General features: G+C 39.5%; 1 protein-coding gene across 1 annotated transcript; it reads right to left on the reverse strand.

Annotated features, from left to right (window-relative positions):
- Positions 1-10583: 10583 nt before the first annotated feature.
- Positions 10584-18383, reverse strand: LOC129244329 (transmembrane protease serine 9). Its single transcript, XM_054881948.1, is given in 5 exon segments — positions 10584-11051; positions 11126-11478; positions 11481-11767; positions 12549-12868; positions 17490-18383. Coding segments are annotated over 5 exon segments (2322 nt in total).
- Between the last annotated feature and the right edge of the window lie 3327 nt (positions 18384-21710).

A 21710-nucleotide genomic window follows, 5' to 3' on the forward strand; every position in this document is an offset into this window, starting at 1 on the left:
GACAGTCAAAAACGAGGATTCTCTTAAAGGGATGAACGGGCTGGTTCAAAAAATCCGCAAAACCGCGAATGGAGATTTACTATTCCAGTTGACTAAGCCATCTGACGCGAACACGGCGAAACTACAAGCAGCGGTGGGTCTGGCTCTCTCAGGAAAGGCGGAGGTTAAATCGTTAACCGAAGAATCACTTCTCGAGATTCACGATGTTGACGAAGTAACTACGCCCGAAGAAGTTCGCGTAGCACTAAACTCGCAACTCCTCAATTTCAACGTAGAGCCTTCGCAGATTCGCTCGATACGGAAAGCATATGGTGGTACGCAAACGGCAGTTGTTTCACTACCTTCTGAGGCCGCCAAAAACTTATTGGAACTGGGCAAAATTCGCATTGGGTGGGTAATATGCCGCATTCGTCAGAAAATCCAACCTAGACGCTGTTTTAAATGCCTAGAATTCGGGCATATATCAGGAAATTGCACCAGCGGAACCGATCTCCAAGGAGTGTGCTTCAAATGCGGAAGAGAAGGGCATGCCGCAAAAACATGCACAAACACCCCAAAGTGCTTATTATGTGAAAAAAGACGTAAAAACCGCACTGATCATGCTACCGGCGGCAATAAATGCCCGGTATTTCAAGAAGCGCTTAAAAAGATAAAACAGTTATGAGATTGCTACAACTCAATCTCAATCACTGTGAAGCCGCACAAGATCTCTTGTCGCAAACAATTGCAGAGCTCAAGGTTGATGTAGCCATATTGAGCGAGCCGTATAGAGAAAGGTCAGCCAACTGGACGCAAGACGCTTGCAATAAGGCTGCAATATGGTCCTGCGGACCACATCCCTTACATCTAGAGAGCGTAGTAAAAGAAAGAAGCTTTGTTTGCGGCAAGATCTCAGATATATTTATATATAGTTGCTACATACCTCCAAGCACCCCTTTAGACGAGTTTGAGGAGATAGTAGGGAAAATTGCCATGGATGCAATGTTAAGACAGCGATACATTATTGCAGGCGATTTTAATGCCTGGGCTATGGAGTGGGGCTCACAGCGGACTACACCAAAGGGCAGAGCACTCCTTGAAGCATTTGCATGCCTGGATATTGTTTTACTGAACAGCGGCGGGGAATATACCTTCTCCAGAAATGGCTTTGGTTCAATAATAGACATCACGTTCGTCAGCTCTAACATCTACAGAGGGTCTAAATGGAAGCTTAGTGAGTGTTACACTCAAAGTGATCACTCAGCAATAATATGTGACATAGATTTACGCGAATACAAACTTCAAAAACAACCATTAAGTTTGAAGCACCGAGGATGGAAAACCGGCACCTTAGATCCTGGTGTATTTAAAGAGATGTTGCCAACAAGCGAATATACAGGATGCGCGAACGACATGGCAACCAAAATTATGGGAGACATTTGTAGAGCCTGCGATGCGTCAATGTCTCGCAAGACGACAACAAATAAACACGTTCCTGTTTACTGGTGGAACGAGAGCATTCTTTCTTTCAGGAGAGAATGCATTAAGGCTAGAAGAAGCTTCCAACGGGCAAGAGGTAGGCCTAACTTCCTAGAAGCCAGAGAAACGTATAAAGCTGCGCGACGTCAACTTAAGACAGCAATAAAGGAAAGCAAGCGTAAAAGTTTTCTTGAGCTCTGCGATGATGCTGAAAACAACCCTTGGGGGACAGCATACAAGGTGGTGACCAAGAAGCTGAAGTCTGCTAAGGAATCCACATCAACATGCCCGATTTTTCTGAGTGAAGTGGTAAACACACTTTTCCCCAAGCAAAGGAAGTTAGTTTCATTAACCTCGAAGCCAATCTCACATCAGTTTCCAAGAATCTCAGCAGACGAGGTCCTTCAAGCAGTCAATAGAATTGAAAATAATAAGGCTCCTGGCCCAGACGGGGTGCCAAACGAAATACTTAAACTGGCTTTTACCCAGGCAACATCGAATTTCGTACGCCTATTTAATACATGCCTCGCAGAGGGAACGTTCCCATCGATATGGAAGCGACAAAGGTTGGTTCTACTACCCAAACCTGGCAAACCTCCCATGGAACCGTCTAGCTTCAGACCGATTTGCCTGCTCGACTCGGCAGGTAAAGTACTGGAGAGAATAATTTACCACCGCCTCGAGAACGAGATCGATTCCGCCAGGGGAATATCGGACAACCAGTTTGGCTTCAGAAAAGGAAGGTCCACCGTTGACGCGGTGAATACCGCCAAAAAATTGCACAACAGTCAATAAGTGGTACCCGATGGCTCGAAGGTGCCAAAGAGTACTGCCTAATAGTAACATTGGATGTAAGAAATGCATTCAACACCGCAAACTGGGCCAAAATACTGGACGCACTGGACGAGATCGGAGTATCCCCCTATCTGCGAGCAATAATACGAAGCTATTTCGAAGACCGCGTACTGGATTACGACACAGCAGTAGGCAAAAAAAGTTATAAGGTTTCAGGTGGGGTCCCTCAAGGCTCAGTCCTTGGACCACTGCTCTGGAACATCATGTACGATGGTGTTTTGCGTCTCAACATACCCGATGGTGCCAACATTATCGGATTTGCGGACGATATAGCAGTAGTTATTACGGCGAAGAGACTGAGCGACATCTGCGAAAAAGCAAATCGGACCATAGCGACCGTTAACTCATGGTTGGTGCAAAACGGCCTTCAACTCTCCGAGCAAAAAACGGAGTCCGTTCTCATATCGAGCCGGAAAAAAGTAGAGGTGGCAACGATACAAGTCGGCAACCACAGCATCACGACAGCACCAGAAGTTAAATATCTGGGAATAGTTATAGACAGGAGGTTATCTTTTAAAACTCACCTGGAGTATGCGGCCAAAAAAGCATCAGCAACTGTAGCAGCATTATCGCGAATAATGCTAAACGCCCGCGGGCCAAAACAACGGCGACGTCAACTTCTAGCAAGCGTGGTGAAGAACCAAATATTATATGGTGCTCCGGTTTGGCACATGGCCACGCAACATCCTTCATATTTCCGCGGTATAAAGGCAGCGTATCGTTTATGTGCGCTTCGAGTCTGTTCTGCATTTAAAACGGTTTCAGAAGAAGCAGCGCTGGTTATTGCTGGAATGTATCCAATAGAGATATTGGCAAACGAAGCTGCAGTATTGGCCGACAGTGAAACGGAACGCATCGTAGCACGGGAAAATAGTACCCAAACTTGGCAGCAAAAATGGAATAAGACAACGAAGGGCCGCTGGACACATCGCTGCATTCCAGACCTGCGTAGCTGGATTGAAAGAAAACATGGAGAAGTAGATTTTTATCTGACGCAATTTTTAACCGGGCATGGATGCTTCAAAGCATACCTCCATCGGTTCAGACATGAATCGGATCCCACTTGCGATTACTGTGGGGTAAACGCGATAGAAGACGTCCACCATGTATTCTTCGAATGTGAGCGTTTTTATGGCTCTAGATCGAAGCTTCGGCGCATATTTGATGGAAATTACGATCCAGATACATTCGTACAATCCATGCTACAAAGCAGGGAGAAATGGACGGCAGCATGCGATGTCATAGCAGAGACTATGAAAAAACTAAGGACCCTCGAAAGAGTACGACGAATGACCGGCGACTAATTCGCCTTTCCCCCCCCACGATGTAATGCTTGGCGGTTGTCCCGTGGGGTGTGGAGTTTCGACGAAACAACAGGCTTGTCCTGGTTTCAAAGGGCCACTTGAGGGTAGCGCGCTACCACAACGCCCATGAAAAAAAAAAAAAAAAAAAAAAAAAAAAAAAAAAAAAAAAAACACCAATTATTATATTTGATTGCTCGCACTTGATTGCTGCGGATTATTGACGACGCGTGGGCGCAACTGGCTCTGTTTGTTCTTAAGCTCCTCGCATGTTGGACTTCTTTTGTTCGAGTTTCAGCTGTTTTTGAACTACCTAGAAATGATTTTTAGTTGTTTTCCGTAAATGGGGGGACTTGCAAATGCAACTCTGAATGTTTTCGCTCTGAAAAATCAAATTTTTCATGCGCACTTCTCTGTAGGTTTAATCCATTCAAGTGCTCTAAAAGCGTAAGTAGATCTCCAACTACATGGAAGAGTTCATTTTTTTTTTTAGTTTATACATTCGTAAAGTTTTGAAAATATTGAAAGACTCAAAAACAGATTATATTGGGATTTCAACAGAGATAAAATAGATTTTACCCGACTGTAGCTAAAGAAAATTTTGTATGATCCAGGAGAAATTTCATCAATTTTGTCCACCAATGCTTTTTTGTCAAAAAAAAACAAAAATCTATCCGATGAAGTTTCTGAAGTAGAATTTAACCCGTCATACGCCATGTAAGTGAATGAATATAAAATACCCTACCTCAATATTATTATAGCAATGAAACCTAATTGAGATATTTTGAGGTGTAAGCTATGAACTGAAGAATTGGTCTGAGGTTAGCCTAAAATGAGTGGCAAGGGTAAGTGTCCATCATAGGGGAATTTTACTTATTCTTAAGACTATGTCTTGTAATTTATTTGGACTCATACGAACGCAAAACTAAAGTCAATCTTGTCGGCAACTTCTGGGCAACATATGGTAAGCAACCCTGTCGTAGGTGACGATAGAAAAAGTAGACGCGAAGTGGTTTTAGTAGGACGAAAAAACGCCGATTTGTTTTTTTTTGGTTTTTGAGTTTCGAGTTCTTGAGCTCAACTCAAGCAATCCATGAGAGAGAAGCGACAACTAACCCGTCTCGAACATTAGATCACAAGAGGGAGAAAAGGAGTTTTAGTGAATCAACCCCAAAGTATTTGATTTATGATCACCATAATCTGCAGAGTCCATTTTTCTGGAGCTCCATCCCTACTTTCTGCGTAACGCAAGAAACTCACGAGCTCGAAGCGGCAATCAAACTGAGTTGAATTACAACAGAAAGTTAGAAGTTGGGGAGTTTTAATTGGACTAATCCGACGACCTATAAACGGCAGTAGCATCTGTTCTTAACAGATGAGCTGCTTCAGGGCGCTTGTCTTTCAGGGAGCGGTTCTCTATTAAAACAAATGCCTGAGGTCAGCCTCCCCTTTTATTACAGCCCTGAAGGTCTAACATATATTGTACATATAAAGGTTAACCTGCTCTAGTCAATGGCTTTGGCAAACAAAAAATGACGGCCATTTTTGCCATTACATCTTTTAGGCGATTAGCTCTTTCAGGTATAATTGGCGATGGAAATTTAACTATAAAGAAAGTTATTAATTTCAAAACCAGTTTCTTTTTTAACTGTTTGGGAAAATAAGTATTCAATAAAATAATAAAAAAAATCCACATCTATAAGAGACGCCTGGGCGTCTGCATCTTAAGCAATATTTTCAACCTTCCCTTTGTCCTTCAAATATCCATCAGCATTTCAGTTAGCTTATTTCCATGCCTTCAAGGCTTATCGATTTTTTTTCTACTCATTCAATTCACTTCAATACGAAATTTAACTTCAAGCTGCTTTCCCTAAATTCAAAGCCTAAAGTGAACAGCTAAGCTATGCGCTTTTCTGCACCTTAGCTGCATAAGTATTTTTCCTTCCTTCTTTCAGCAATGCCTCACGCCCATCAGCAACTTAGCTGATCACACCTTAGGCAGCTCAATTTATGATCGCGCGCGCGTCTCCAAGGTGACGATCGATTTATGGCAGCTGTCAATCGCGCCAGGCACGCATGCAATGGCATGCAGAACCAAAATCCGATTAGTTGTGGCTTAAGTTTTTGATTTGATTTTCAATTATACGGTGTGGAAATTACATTTCGGATTACAAATACCAGGTATTAAAATTTAGTTTTCTATTTCGAGCCTATCGTTCACTGTTGGCATTATCAGCTGTCGAATCAATTTTGTTGGATGCACGTGGGAGGGCGTGGGCGTGTAGAAATGAAAGAAATAAAAAGAAATAAATGCAATGGTGAATATAAGAAGCAGAAGAAGAAAGCAGGGAGCAGCATTAGATGCAGTAGAAGTAGCAGAATGATGTGTAGAACTAGTCGATATCAGTCAGCAACTTGTCAGGCTCTTGAACTTCAACGCGGTCGGTGTTATAAATTTTGTATTTAAGTGCTTTCTTTAGGCACTTGTGTATTGTGAGTGGCAGGTTTATGGAGTTTTATTGGATATATTTTTTTTTTTAATTCGGGCATTAGTATTTTTTCTCCAAGTAGCCTAAGGTATTATCTGAATTGTTTAGATTTGAATAAATTCTAAATCTACTCTGCAGTGTGGACGGAAAAAAATTGATAGAATATGTTTTATACAATGAAGCTTGCAACAAAATGAGAGCATCTCAACATTTTGGAACATTTTAGTGCAAAACTGACAAAAAAATTCTTTTTTCTAAAAATGAAACGAAAGTAAATTCTATTTCGAAAACATTTTTTTTCTAAATATTAAAAAAAAAAGCCAATTTTTTTCGAAAATACTTTTATTTTTAATAGATTTCAATCTAAAATAAATATAAAAATTTTAATTACAAAAAAGTTAATTTTATTTCGAACAAAGTGTTTTTTCTAAAAATTAAAAAAAAAATTTATTATTTTCCGAAAAAAAAAATTTTTCTAAAAATTAAAAAAAAAAATGGATTCTTTTCGAAAAAATTTGTTTTTCAAAAATTATAAAAACGTTTATATTTTTTTTCGAGAAAATTTTTATTTTTAAGTATATTTTAATCTAAAGTAAAAATGACAAACAATTGCTTTCTAAAGATTCAAAAAAAGTTAATTTTATTTCGAAAAATTTAAAAATTAAAACGAAAGTTAATTTTTTTCGAAAAAAATTGTCTTCTTAAAAAATAGTTTTTTTGTCGAAAAATAATTTTATAAATTTATAAAATTTATTGTTAAGTATATTTTAATCTAAAAAATCAAAAAAAAAAAAACTTTTCTAAAAATTAGAAGGTATTAAGTTAATTTTATTTCGAAAAATTTTTTCTAAAAATTAAATAAAAAGTTAATTTTTTTTCGAAAAAAATTTTATTTTTAAGTATATTTTAATCTAGAAACGAAATTAATAAGAATCTTAAAAGCAACCAAAGCTTTTTTGGCCTAAAATAACTCCATGCCAAAGTTTCCAAAATTTACTAAATATAGGTTAGGTTAGGTTGAGTGGCTGTCATCCAACTCACTTAGGATGGAATCGTCCACCGGAGATCATCACTTACACTCATAAGTATTCTCTGAACCAACTTGTGCATTTAATGCATTTTTTTAATTTCGGAAAGATTATTTGTGAGACCTCTTCAATGCTGTTAAGAAGGGCTAATCAGAATGTGGAAAGCTTTTTTCTGTATGGAGTAATGCATATACACAGGAGTTGTTCCACAGTTTTCTCTTCTTCAATATCTCGTCAGCTTGGACGAAATTTTAAAGGGTGGTTAAGTTTAATTTTGAATAAATAATAATTTTTTTTGGAAATTATTGTCATTTCTCTTTATTATGATAATATTGGTATGGCCCAATTACGTATGGAACAAAATATTGGCCAAATAGCCGCCGCGGTCCCGGCGGCACACCTCCATCCGATGGTCCAAATTTTCGATGACGCTGAGGCAATTGAGGCAATTATCTCATCCTTTAGCTCTTCTTTCAAATAACTCCAAAGATAGAAGAAGATAACCCCAAAGATAGTCCAACGGTGTCGTCGATGTTTAGGTGTGGTTCACATTCAACATCGGTCCTTGAAATTTAACCAACCTTTATTTGCATGCCCCCCAATCACACAATGCCCTTTTGTACCCCTATCATAATGTCTCATATTCTGTCTTCTAAGATTCAGTAGCGATTTTGTGCGGCAGTGGCTCTACTCCGGCCAAGTTTGCCTGCTTATTTGACAAAAAGGTGATTGCCTCCAACGATCATTAGCAGCATTTAGTGTCTATCTATTTGCTCGTACCTAAGAGGAAGGAATCGATATTAGGATATTACCTGGGTGAATATTTAGTGTGGTACCTCTTCCGCTTTTACCAGAGATTTATTTTACAATATTAAGATGCTTGTAGCATTCAACTACCATTTTTAACGAGTGTTTTACTGACTCTAATGATTTCGGAGCCACTTTATTGTCTGAGTAGATAAATAAGTATAATTCTCTCGTAGTTAAAGGTCTCTTCTTTAAGAGCAGTAAGCCCTCTCTTCTGCCTGAAAGACACTAAATCTGAAAACTAAATTTGTAAAATTTGATTCAAAAATTTTTCAGTTTAGTGGTTTTCAGAAAAATTTAATCCCACGCTTAAAATACTTTGATCACTGGAGAAGGAATCGCTCATATCGAAAAAATGCGCAATATCGGCAAAAAAAAAATTATGAAAAATTAGCGCGTGAATTTTGAGTTACTTTAAACATGCATTTAATTTTACTAGAATTAAATGGATTACAAAAATTCTTACTCAAAACTTTTCTAAAATTCCCAATAAAAGCTTCTATGGAAATAGTATGAGTGTGTAATAATTTTACTCAAAGTTTGAAACTGGGATGTAAGTGTTTTTTGTTATGTAAGAAATATATTTTATTAAAAAATGTAATTAATCTGGGGAAAAATAGCCAAAACTGATCAATATGGTATACAACAAACATCCACTATACTTAGTCTGTCTTAGTCTTCTTTATAAAATTTGTGTTGTAGTAAATATTAAATAAAACAAATTTTGTATAAAAAACAAGTATCTATTTAATAAATATTCATATCCATAATAGGTAAATAAAAAAAGAAATTAAGTACTAATAAAATATGCAATATAATTTATGGCTGGGTTCATTCACTGAGCGCCCATTTCTCTCTTTTAGAACGAAAAACTTAAACAGCAAATTAAAAAGAGAATAAGAAACCGCCCTTCCCGTGCCATTATTTCGTTCTCAGCAGATTTGATAGAATCGCGGTCCATGTGACCTCACACTTAAGCAATTCAATCGTGTGTTGTATGTGTAATTTCTTCTTCTTGCACTCTTGTTCATATCTCACACTTCTCTCACGCAACTGCACCAGTGTCTTCTCTGATTGGCGCAATTTTGTCTTCTGTCATTTCTGATATTAAGTGATATCCTATTACCTCCTAATGTGAACAACAAATTGAAAAAAATTCTCTCTTAATACTGCTCGGCTCTCAGTTAATTTCTCAAAATCAGCTTTTGAGCTGATGTATTGCAGAGTTTTGCTTATAAAAAATTGTTTTTTTTCAATTTTCTTTTCTAGTATGTAGAGTATTACGTCAGCCACAGAGCCTTTCATACCAAACATTTTTTCTTTATATTCTCTCTTCCAGCATATTCTGCAGAGCTTACGCAATTGTAGAATTTACCTTACATTTTTTTAAGTTTTCTTTTCTATTACCTTCTGCTGAGCAAACGTAAATGCAAAGATTTGTTTACGAACAACCGTTTTTCCTTCTATTCCCTTTCCTAACATCTTCTTTCTTCATATCAACCTAACCTTACTTATACTTTGTGCTAAAAAATCTCACAATTTTGACCTTCTCTTCTTAGCTTTCTCACCCTTTGCATCTCCAATTACGTCACGACGAAGTTATAATTATTTTGCCACTTTAATCTACATAAACTGCATTCTATTATTCTTTAAGATATCCCGTACCCTTCCGGCAAAACTTTTTATTCTCCTGAGAGTGCTAATCAACTTTTTCTGACACCCTCATTAAAATTGTTTTTCATCTTGCCTAAGTTAGGTTGGGATAGATAGCTTCCCCAAGGATGAGAGTACTCACTTGGGCATGAAGCTTAATTCGTTCATTTTGATTCAACACGTACCAAAAGGGAAGGTAGAAAGTGGAAGACAGGGAAGCGGGAAAGGTATTTATTTCCTTTAAAGAAAAGTATTCGAAAAAATTAGTGTTTTTTAAATTCTCAAGTCCATCCCGAGATTTTTTTCTATCCCATTATAAGAATTCTCATGGCATCTTCATTATTAATCTATATTCCTCTCCACATTTACTTTATAATCTTCTCCACTCTTCACTATTGCTCGATCATCAAGCCAATAGCATAGGTGTATTCAACGTATCCCCTTTCCCTTAACTGCTTCTGTTAACTCATCAGCACTGTCCTATAAAACTTTCAGAATTGAGTCTTCAAAGTTATTAAGCTTCATTATCCAAGCTTGTCTTCTCAGCCTTTCTAATCCTGATTACATCCAACTCTCTGTTAAGCTTTCTCTCTTCTTTCTCCTACCTCCTTATCCCTTCTTTTGCTCGAACATTTTCAGCCATACTAACTCCACTTCTTCGTATGTTATTTCCCATACCCCTACCTATTTTTCCATGCTTTCACATACTCCATCCAATAGTTTTTCCCCTTCCGTCACATTTTAACCGACATAAATTAATAATTCATATAGACATTTTCCTCTACCTATGTAAATTCTATAAAATATTATGCCCCAAACAAGGTGTAGCTCACATGTTTGGTATTTGCATTTTCTCACTTTCCCTCATCCCTTCGCCTGCCTTGCTGCTTAGCTCTTATAAATATCCCACTCCTTTACATCTTCTTTTACCTTTTGACCAACTCTCATTATACTTCAATTTATACTTCATTCATTTCCGTCTTACTTCAGACTTACAATTTCGACCCTTCTGTAACATTACTGCTTTCCCCTGCTCCTAAAGTGGCAGTGGTATCTGCCACACTCTGCGTACTACTCTCTGTAATGTTCTGCGCGCCTGCACTTTCTGTGCTGCTACTTTCACCAACTCCAGCCCCTCCACCACTTGCTGCTCCCATCGACGGCTGACATTTACAAGCATCACGCGTGCGCTCCTCAATCCAATCCAGGTACTGCGATACACGCGTGTAGACCCCGGGCGCATTAGGACGTGCGCAACCCTCGCCCCAAGATACAACGCCAGCCAGCTGATAGGTCTTCGTGTCATTATGGCGCACATGTAGCGGACCACCGCTATCACCCTGACAGGAGTCTTTACCACCCTCAGCAAATCCAGCGCAAAGCATATTGTCCGTAATGCGAGTGGCACCGTATTTGCTCTTACGGCAGGTCTCCTGTGACATGACGGGCACTTGTACCTCCTGGCGAAGTTGGTTGATAAAAGGAAAAAAGAAAAGGTTCAGTTTGGTATTTTATTCAAGCGTCACGCACTCACCTGCAAACGATCTGCTATGAAGCCACCTTCCTTCACCGCACCCCAGCCTGTGACCACAGCAATCTCGTCTTCATAGGTTTTGCCGAACTCGGCGAGACACACGGGTCTCAGTGGCTCGCGCAGTTCAAGTGGTTCCGTAAAGCGTAACAAGGCAATATCATTATCCAAATTCCTGCCACTGTAACCATCGTGCACTGCAATCGAATCCAGCTGTCGATCGATCGTATTCACACGTCCATCGGTACGATTGTGCGAAAGTAGACGCACTGACACAACGCGTTTATTAAAACCGCGCACACAATGCGCTGCCGTTAGCACATATTGATCATTGATCAGCGAGCCACCGCAGTAGGGTACTCATTTACCTCGGTCTCCATACCGCCAACAATGCGGTGGAAGGTGTTTATGGTGCCACAGGCGCAGGATGGGCAATTGCGTGTTGGTGTGGTCGGTGGTGTTGAACTGGGCGTGGATGTTGTGGTGGTTGGACGGAATATTGAAGTAATCCATTCGATGAAATTATCCTGCCGTAAAGCACTTGGTGTTGGGTCGGTGGGTGATGCATCTGAAGCCCTCGTCAACTGCGCGTTGGGAATAATGATGAGCACAGCAAGCAAGCAGAATTTGTAAGTCATATTTTTGCTAAGTTTTCACTAAGTGAGTATTCACTATTATGAACCGTTAAGATGTAGCAGAGCGCAGCAACTGATTGCCAGAAATGTGCGTAGAAAGCATAGAAGTGCGCATGGGTTAGAGTTGCTTCAATTAGGTCACTTGGCCAGCTGGTTCGTGGGCTACCGGCTAGTTTATCAGTAGTCTGATGGCTCCGCATATCCTCCTCCGATCAACAGCGACAGCATTTCAAACAACTTTCCCAAAAAAAACCGGCCGCGATTGGGATTAATTGGTATGCAAGTTGGGTGCAGTGGGCCAACTCGCGATGCCGTGGTGGTCAAGAAATAGCAACAGCAGCAGCAACAGTAAAATAGCAGCAGTGATAGTCACACAACGGCGCACGTAGAGCAGTATATTTCAAGGCAACAACAAAACCAGTAACAAAATAAATGCTACTGAAAGGAAAGTTCCCAAACTGGCCAAAAACAAAGTCCATTTTACGAGATCCGGGTACACTTGAAAAACATAATTGTCATTCACAACGAATTTTGTTTATTAAGCGCAATAAATAAATAAGTAAATAAATAAAGCAAACCAGTAAAAAATGCAAAAACTAGTCTAAGCCTACCAACCAACTACAACTCAATTGACCTACATACGAGTAACTTTCTTTTGTCTACTCATCCCCCCACAAATTGCACAGGCTATGCTACATACACATTCTAATCCGTTTCCCTCTTCTTCACTGAAATTTCTGTATCTTATTCGCGTCCACTTGGCAAGCGCCTTTTTTCCTTCCTCTTAAAACTTCTTTATCTTCTTCGTCTCCGAGTGGCAAAGGCAAGCATTTCTAGTGACGGTCTTAATCCAAGTTCCATAGCGATTGACGCGCGCATAAACTCCCGGGAAACCCGCCTTGGCGCAGCCCTCACCCCAAGAGACTACGCCAGCAATTTGATGTTCTCTGGTACCTGGCGCTACAACATGTAGTGGTCCGCCACTGTCACCTTGGCAGGAATCTTTTTTGCCTTCGTCAAAGCCAGCGCAGAGCATGTTGTCCGTGATGCGTGTTGGTCCGTAGCGCGATTTGCGGCAGTCCTCTTGCGACATGACGGGCACCTGAACTTCCTGCAAAAAGATGAAAAGATTGAAATATAGTAAAGGGAATTGTAAAATGAGGCAAAGAGAAGTAAAGGGAAGAGTTATTAGATCAATAACTCATGAAAACCTAAAGCGATTTTCAAATCAAGCCATTGCTCGCAGAACTGCCGCACTTGTGGCCTCGGAAATATTTCTTTAACCATTAAAACTCAAACTCAAAATTATCTATATATATAAATGTGAAAATCTGTCCCTATATTCGCTTAAAACTCGAGAACGGCTGAACGGATTTATCTTATCTTGGTTTTGAATTATTCGTGGAGATCTAGGGAAGGTTTAAAAGGTGAGAAAAATTCGAATAATTGCCGGGAAAATGGTCAAAACGTGGACCCGGGTAACCTTTGGTTGTGTATGTACAATATGGGTATCAAATCAAAGCTGTTGATAAGTACTTTAATACGGGGTCATTTTTATACCTATTGATCACTAAGGTCTCGAAATATATGCCAAAACGTGGACCCGCCGTGTCTTTGCACCGAATTAAACCAAACTTACACACATTGTTAAGGAGGTATTGAAGATGGTTTCCGTATAGTTTGGATACCTATTGGTAGATACGGTCTCGAGATATAGGTCAAAACGTGGACCCGGGTAACCTGGGGATGTGTATGTACAATATGGGTATCAAATGGAAGCTGTTGGTGAATGCTTTAGTTCAGAGTATTTCCATCCGCTCCGTGACTAGGGTCTGGAGATAGAGACCAAAACGTGGACCCTAGAATATGTTTGTACAATATGGATATCAAATGAAAGCTGTGGTTAAGTGCTTTAATACGGGTTAATTGTCATACCTATTGATGACTAGGGTCTCGAAATATATGCCAAAACGTGGACCCGCCGTGTTTTTGAACCGAATTAAACCAAACTTACACACATTGTTAAGTAGGTATTGAAGATGGTTTCCGTATAGTTTGAATACCTATTGGTAGATAGGGTCTCGAGATATAGGTCAAAACGTGGACCCGGGTAACCTTCGGACGTATATGTACAATATGGGTAGCAAATGGAAGCTGTTGATGATTTCTATAGTATAGACTATTTTTCATACCGTTCCGTGACTAGGGTCTCGAAATATATGCCAAAACGTGGATCCACCGTGTAGTTGCCCAGCGAAGCGGGCCGGGTTTGCTAGTTTATTTATAAAAGACAGATTTTTCGGTTATATTTTCAATGTAGCACCGCAAAAATGTATCCAACAAAACAAAAACGAACTGTGCCCAAATGGCATCTATGCTAACAATAGCAGAGCAACAATAGCGAGAGCATTAGTGGTAGCTGGAGCACACATGAATAATTCATAAGTAGTACTCCGGCCGACTCCAAGTTGTTTGCTACTGCTCCAACTACAGAGAGCACTAAAAGTTTTCTTGACTATTGCTCTGAGCTACTAGCGATAACGAAACGTAGCTTGGAGCGGAACAAAACAATTGGTCCCGCGTTTTGCGCTACCTGCTCTACTACTCATCCATTGAAGAGAGCGTATGAAAGCGTAGACCTCAGATTCAGCACTCGAAATACTTTTAAGTAGGTTTTGCTAGATTTCTGCTTCTATGATCCGCGAAATCTCTCAATGAGGAGAGGAGCACAGAACCAAGGTAACCTATACGTAATGTAAAAAATGCAGGGTAATGACACAAAAGCTGCTCCAAAATATTCTTGACATTACCCATATTACAGGTTAGACACGCTTCACGCTGTTTTCGAAAGGTTCGAAACCAGAGTTTATAAACTCTCGCCATGGACTTGAATTCTTTCCACTTGTTAAAGAATAACCAGTGTCCGTTTAGTGTTAGTCTCGCAATCTCAAGAAGCAATAAAGTGACATATTTTTTTATTCCCTTCTGGTAATAGAGATTAGTCTGGATCTGGTGGCCCAATTATCAAAAATGTTGATAAAGTCGAAATTGCGGAGTTGGATCGGCATGTGTGGAATTATTCTATTACCCAGGTAATACATATTTGAGAGAGAAACATTTTTAAACATTTCCATGAGGTTGGTCTCCAGAATATATTTGTCTACGTATGAGGGGCACACAAATTGATGTAAAAAAGTTTTTAAACCGAATTGACGTCAGCGATTCTCTGCCGAAATGTAACGAAATTGATCCGTGAAAAAAAGCCAAAACGATGGTGGTCAAATCACCTTGAGCCGCCTCAAACCATCGTCAAGGGTTTGTTATATGTGGAATTCAAAGAGTATCATCTACTATGAGCTACCATTGAATCCAAGACTAAATTTTGAAGTCTGTAGTCAAGTATACACTCAAGATATGGTGCCCAAGAGTTGTAACAATCGAGAAGCTCTAGAGAATTACACACCAAAATAGCATCAACAATGAAATAAAGAATAGAAAATATGGATGGATAGGACAAAGCCTTATCATTTGGAGTCCACAAGGAACGAGAAGAAGAGGCAGACCATTGATGACTTGGCAAAGAACTATCCGCAACGAAACTGGAAAATCGTTTAATGAACTGAGATTTATGCCCGGAAATAGAAATGTTTGGAAAACTTTTGATAAATCCTTAAGCTCCTACAGGAGTATGAAATAATAATAATAATTGCCAACAGTTGCACAGATTGAAGCAGGCGGTCTGCCAGAACTGACGAATAAGAAGGGAGTTGTGTTTCAAGAAGACGGCACTGGACCAAATAAATCTTTTACGATGAAACAGAAGCTCCGAGTAATTAGGTGCCCGGTGCTATTACGTCTACCGCATGGCCCAGGCATCAAGCGGTTATTACCTCTTGAAGGATTTGTAAAATTTTCTTGACCTCTAGAAAGCTTGCCTCAAGAGCAGCTTGTTAAATGGACAATTTTTTTTAACAAAATATGAACGATTACTTCATGAATCACAGAATTATAGAGTTACCTTTAAAATGTACAAAAATTTTGTAAGAAAGAGGTGTATTCCATTTTAGTAAAATAATTGAAATCATTTTAATTTCATTAACGAAATAAAGTGAAATAGTGGTGAGTAAATTTTTTATAGAAATATTGGAAATATTCTATAGTAAAATTAAACGCGGATCAATTTTGTAGAACATTTTAACTCCCTTCCTTTTTGTGGGTAGATTTTAGTCTTTTTTTCTAAGAACTTAAAGTCTTTTTAAGCAGGATATTTGAGGACTGAAATTAAAATTGAAATTTGAAAAGTGGAGCCAAGAAGTACCGATAGATTTGGTAACTCCTAGGATACTCAGGCTAAAAAACCCATTATATTTAAAACTCCGGAATTTTATTCGTTCTCATGACATCGGGACCTAAAAATTGTAGCCTTGCCCTAGCAAATGCAAGACACTCACAGAGAAAATGCTCATAGCTATCCGCCTCCTCTAATCAAGACAGAGAAATCGGCTCCTGTAATAGTACCAACCATCGACTGAACGTCTTTTCTTCTAAGTTTTGGAAAAAAGTGCGAAAGTTCTCTGTTCGGGATTGTTACAAAACACTTTTCAGTTCTGCTGAGTTCTAAACCGGAGCATCGCTCTTTAACTAAAATGTTCTTCGAAAATATCTTTCAGAAAGTTTGACTGGAATTAACTCAGGATTTTAAATCTCTTCAGTATAAGCTTTTATTTGTAATTGTAAAACTCCGGAATTTTATTCGTTCTCATGACATCGGGACCTAAAAATTGTAGCCTTGCCCTAGCAAATGCAAGACACTCACAGAGAAAATGCTCAGAGCTATCCGCCTCCTCTAATCAAGACAGAGAAATCGGCTCCTGTAATAGTACCAACCATCGACTGAACGTCTTTTCTTCTAAGTTTTTGAAAAAAGTGCGAAAGTTCTCTGTTCGGGATTGTTACAAAACACTTTTCAGTTCTGCTGAGTTCTAAACCGGAGCATCGCTCTTTAACTAAAATGTTCTTCGAAAATATCTTTCAGAAAGTTTGACTGGAATTAACTCAGGATTTTAAATCTCTTCAGTATAAGCTTTTATTTGTAATTGAAAGAAAAACACCTGAATTTATCTTACTGCGTAATGAGGCTAAAAAGGATGATACGTGAAAATTTCTACAACAGACTAATATATTGGAAAATATATTTTTGATGACGATTTCTGTTAAATGGTCAAAGAAGATTATTGTAGCTTACATTCGTTGACTGTTGTTGCCTTTTGTAGTCATCCAAAAACTTAAGGTAACACAGTAAAAAAATTGTTGAAGGAAACAATGATTTTTTGGATAACTCGGAAGTGGAATAAGGATATTTCAATTACAATCTGGTGGTATAAAGAGCTTTCCAAAAATTCCGAATAATTCGATGTAAAAGCATAGGCAAATAACATTGAATGCCTTTCCAAAATGTGAAGTGGAACAACTGAAATTAAATTATTATCGGGAGATTCCTGGAGTGTTCAGGGCCATAAAAATTAAGTTATCCTATAACAGAGCTACAAATGAGGGTCTCAAAGCTAACGAAAAAAAAGATTAGAAAATTTCATGCACATAAACAGTCAGTGCTTTTGAGTAACGAATTGCAAGTCAACAAGGAAATCGTTAAGTATTTGATCATCGAATTAAGCTTAGAAAGTTCAAGAAATTTAATGCCCAGCTAACACAGTACTTGTGACTCCACTCACCTGCAACGTATCTGCTGTTGGTCCACCCACTTTAATGGCACCCCAGCCAGTCACAATAGCCGTTTCACCCTTGAAGGACTTGCCCGGTGTGGGCATACAAACTGGGTGCAGAAGTTCTGTCATCTCCACCGGCTTATCCAACTGTATGATGGCGATGTCATTATCATATGTGCGTGCACTGTACTTTGGATGCGTGGTAATATTTGCCACATTCCGATCAATTTTCAAAAAGTTGGACATTTTACGATCGTGCTCCAGTAGACGCACACTGATACGTTCCTTGCGAAAACCATAAACGCAATGGGAAGCCGTTAAAAGGAACTGATCGTTGATGAGCGAAGCAGCGCAATAGAAACGACCGCCGTAGAGCAGCATAGCCATCCAAGGATACTGGTGAACTTCGGTCTCTTGGCCGCCTACTATACGTTTTTGTGTGTTGGCAATGCCACAGACGCATTCCGTACAATTGCGCGGTGGATTAAGCACGACCGGTGGAGCAGCGGTTGTGGTGCTGGGCGCTATAGTGGTGGTACTAGTGGCCGGCGCTGCCGTAGAGCTGGGTTGCGCGGGCGTAGTGGGCTCTGGGGTAGTGTTGGTAGTTGTAGCAGGCGTAGCGGTAGCTGGCTGAGGCTTTAGTGGCAACTCTGTGGTGCTAGTTAAGCCATCGGGCGACGCTGTTGTGACGCCGGGACCTCCCAGTATGGCGGGACGATTGGGCAAAAGCGAAAGCACCCATTGTATGAAAGTATTTTGCGATTGACGCCAAAGCGCAATCGGTTCACTTCGTAAGCGCAGCAAATTCACTTCGTATGTCGCCTGTGTTGCAGGTGGACAAGTGACGATTAGGGCGCCTGCTATTAGCAAGGCATACAATAAACTCTTCCACTTATACATTTTTCTTGAATGCTTGCGCTTTTGGTTACACGACAATTTTTTCACACTTTTTCACTTCAAGGCTTCAGTTTTATAATTTTTTAGTAATGGATAGTCGCGCATTTCTCCACGGCCAATCGTTAACTGACAATGGCGCATCACAAAAGTGTACCCGGTAGCCGTTGTGTGTGACCATTTCGCCGATCGTGTGACGCTGTTGCGCAGGCGCTAAAGTGGGCCGCTGCGAGTTGTCAGACGCGTCACGCTTCTTTTGCGAATTGCTTTGATAATTCGCTCGTATGCAGGGCAGTTGGCCGAGGCGAGTGTGTGAGTGTGCCAGTATAGCCAACATCGCGACGCACCAAGCCGTTCAACTGCCTTGAGCGCCTCAACGCTTATAGCACACATACACTTGTATTTACCGCCTCGCGGTTGGTAAGTGGTACGCAAATCGGTTAGGCAGCCGAAACAGCTGGTCAGTAGCGCAGTGCGCGTGATTCGGCCCCTTCACTGTCTTAACTGGCGAAAGTTAGCGGCGTCTCCAAAGTCACGGCTGCGGTTGTAATAAATTGACTTTTATTAATCGTTTGCTGGTTTTCGGCTGGCTTTGCTTTTGCTGTGCCAAGTTTTACTATTTTTTGTGCCAAGCTTTGCTTTGCGTATAGCTTTGTGTGTATGTATGATTATATGTCTGTATGCATTTATGGTTGTATATATGTTATATATACCTATTTTTTGCCGTTGTCACAAACGTCTCCATTTCTTTTGTCTTTTTACTACTTCAATTGGTCACTTATTATGCTTTCATGTCCCACTAATTTGCGTTGCTTGGCTTCTACTTGCAAATTGTTAGGTAATTATTTAAGTGGTACTCCATTTGATGGGTGGTTGTCATTTGTGAGCCCATATTTGTCTAACTTATTACAACATTTTTCCATTGATTTGCTATTCGTAATTGATTTGTTGTATTTGTGGTCGTGTCTATTACGTACCCGTATGCTTTTTATTGGAAGTGAAAATGTTTGTGTGTAGAAAGTAAAAAGTTTGCAAATAATAGTAAAGCTAACAAGGTATTTGCATGACCCTAGCATAGAAGCTTAGACGATGACATTTACGATGAGAGGTCACTTAAAGTGTTTGAGAGAAAGGTTCTGCGGAAAATTTTGGACCAACTGGCGCCGAGTAGCACGAGAAAGACACGACTGGGGCACTTTGTTAAACTCAGCTAAAATCGCTTGTGCGGTTACCGCGGCAATCAAGGAGAAGACGAAAAAGAAGTCTTAGACTTTTACTCGAACTTTCAAAGAAGTTGAGCTGCAGAAGGATTTCATCAACTAAATAAAAACCCAGTGCAACTCAATCGTCAATTATCATCGACGAGAAAAATCAACTTTTTCCAAAACCACAAGGCTTTATTTTACAGGCGGTCAATGGTTTCCTTCTTTTGCAAATTCTTATAATAAACGAGCATAAGAAACGATGTGATCCTTATATTTTTCATATATCATTCATTCATCAGTTCTATTTAAAAAATACCGGCGCACATTTTTGTGGAACATTTTAATCCCTTAACTCCTCATTAGGATGATCTTCTTTGTACCTTTTGTGGGAAAGCGCAAAAACACATCATCATCATCATAGCTTTGCAGTTCAGAGTGAACCACTGCTTCCGTTACTATTCACTCCACTCGGCCTTCAGCTTTTCGGTTGACATCAGATATGCCCATTGTTCTATGTCATTTCTCTATCTTTTTCTCGGCAACTTCTTCTTCTGTCGCCTTGCGGACTTCTTTCGAAGATGTGTTTTACAGTTCTATGTTTGCTCTTTAGCAGAATATGACGATACCATTGGATTTTTTGCGCTTTAACGCATCTGATAACATTTGCACCTCCGATAAGTGGGTCTAACTCGTCATTGTACCGAATGTGGTAGGTATCTCCAAGTCGTACAGATCCACATGTACATATATCTTTCTGTGAATCTTTCTTTCGAAGCAAATTAATTGATCGACTTTATTTGATTTCGCAACTGTATGTGAGTTTAAATCGTATAACGGTTTTATGTATTCGAAGCTTCCAGTTTCTGGACTTATTTGCAGCTTGTATTCTGTACTGAATGGCAGTTGGCTTAAATTTCTGCACCCGCAGCACAATTCCAAAGGGCTTAGATCCATTGAATTTTTCAAAGCTTTAGCTGATTTTTGAAGTGAAAACTTCTTTAGAATCGTTGGGAGTGATTTGAGACTCGATGAAACGAATAAGCGACACTCTTGGCTACGAAGCGTTATATGTTGATATACGTATATGTGTGTTGCTGCGTACTGCTGAGCCACGCTAGTATAGTGAGTATTGTAGTATGTATACTACACTGCCTATTACTTGCTTTGGTGTTTAGTTCAAGCGTCATACGTATGTATGTTTGTATGTATGCTAGTACGTATGTGTGCGCGCCTGCGTATTACGGAGCTACGGTGAGCGAAAAGGCATTATGTATACCTATACTACACTACGTAATACTTGCTTAGACCAAGCGTCCTATGAATGTTTGTGTGTATGTTAGTACGTCTGTGTAATATACGCGTTACGACGCTCATAATAGTAACCGCGTGTGCTGTATTGCGTCCGTATTTTTATATTCGTAAATATTTTCATTTTTAAATATTTACCGCAATGCAGGCGGTGTTGCAATATACCACAATCAAAATGACGGTGCTCGTATTGTAACTCCACAGATAGATCTAAATGCACAGCAACTAGAATCACTGTCTGTTCAGCTCTCTAAAGTGGGAAAAGTATGTGCAGGCGAAACCAGATTGAGCAATGGAAAAACAGTTTTAATTGTGGCAATTTTTATTTCACCGAATCAATCAATAAATAGCATCACGGAATTCATTCACGAAAATTTAATAAAGTATACACCAGAAGTATCGCGGATACTTAGAAAAGATTACGATAAAGTTCCAATGATTTTAAGTGGCGATTTTAACGTAAATTTTGCATTGGACACAGCAGTTCCTTTAATTGACTTTCTCAATACAACATTCAATTTAAAAATGTGTAACAATCGCACTGAATCCACAACACGATCAAAAACAATAATTGACGCGGTATTTCAAAGATATGTTGACAATATCGAAACCAAAGCATTTGTATCATATTTTAGCTATCATAAGCCACTCCTATCATTTGTTGAAATTGAAAACATTGAGGATAAATAATAATAAAATGAAGAAAATAAAATATGAACTTTATAGCAATATTATAATGAACCTATAATAATCCCGCTTCTAATGCTGCTTTCGTCTCATTCTCTCTTAGTTTGTTTTACGGAAGGTTTCGCTTCTATCG

This window comes from Anastrepha obliqua, chromosome 4 (assembly GCF_027943255.1).
Source record: "Anastrepha obliqua isolate idAnaObli1 chromosome 4, idAnaObli1_1.0, whole genome shotgun sequence".
Lineage (NCBI taxonomy): Eukaryota > Metazoa > Arthropoda > Insecta > Diptera > Tephritidae > Anastrepha > Anastrepha obliqua.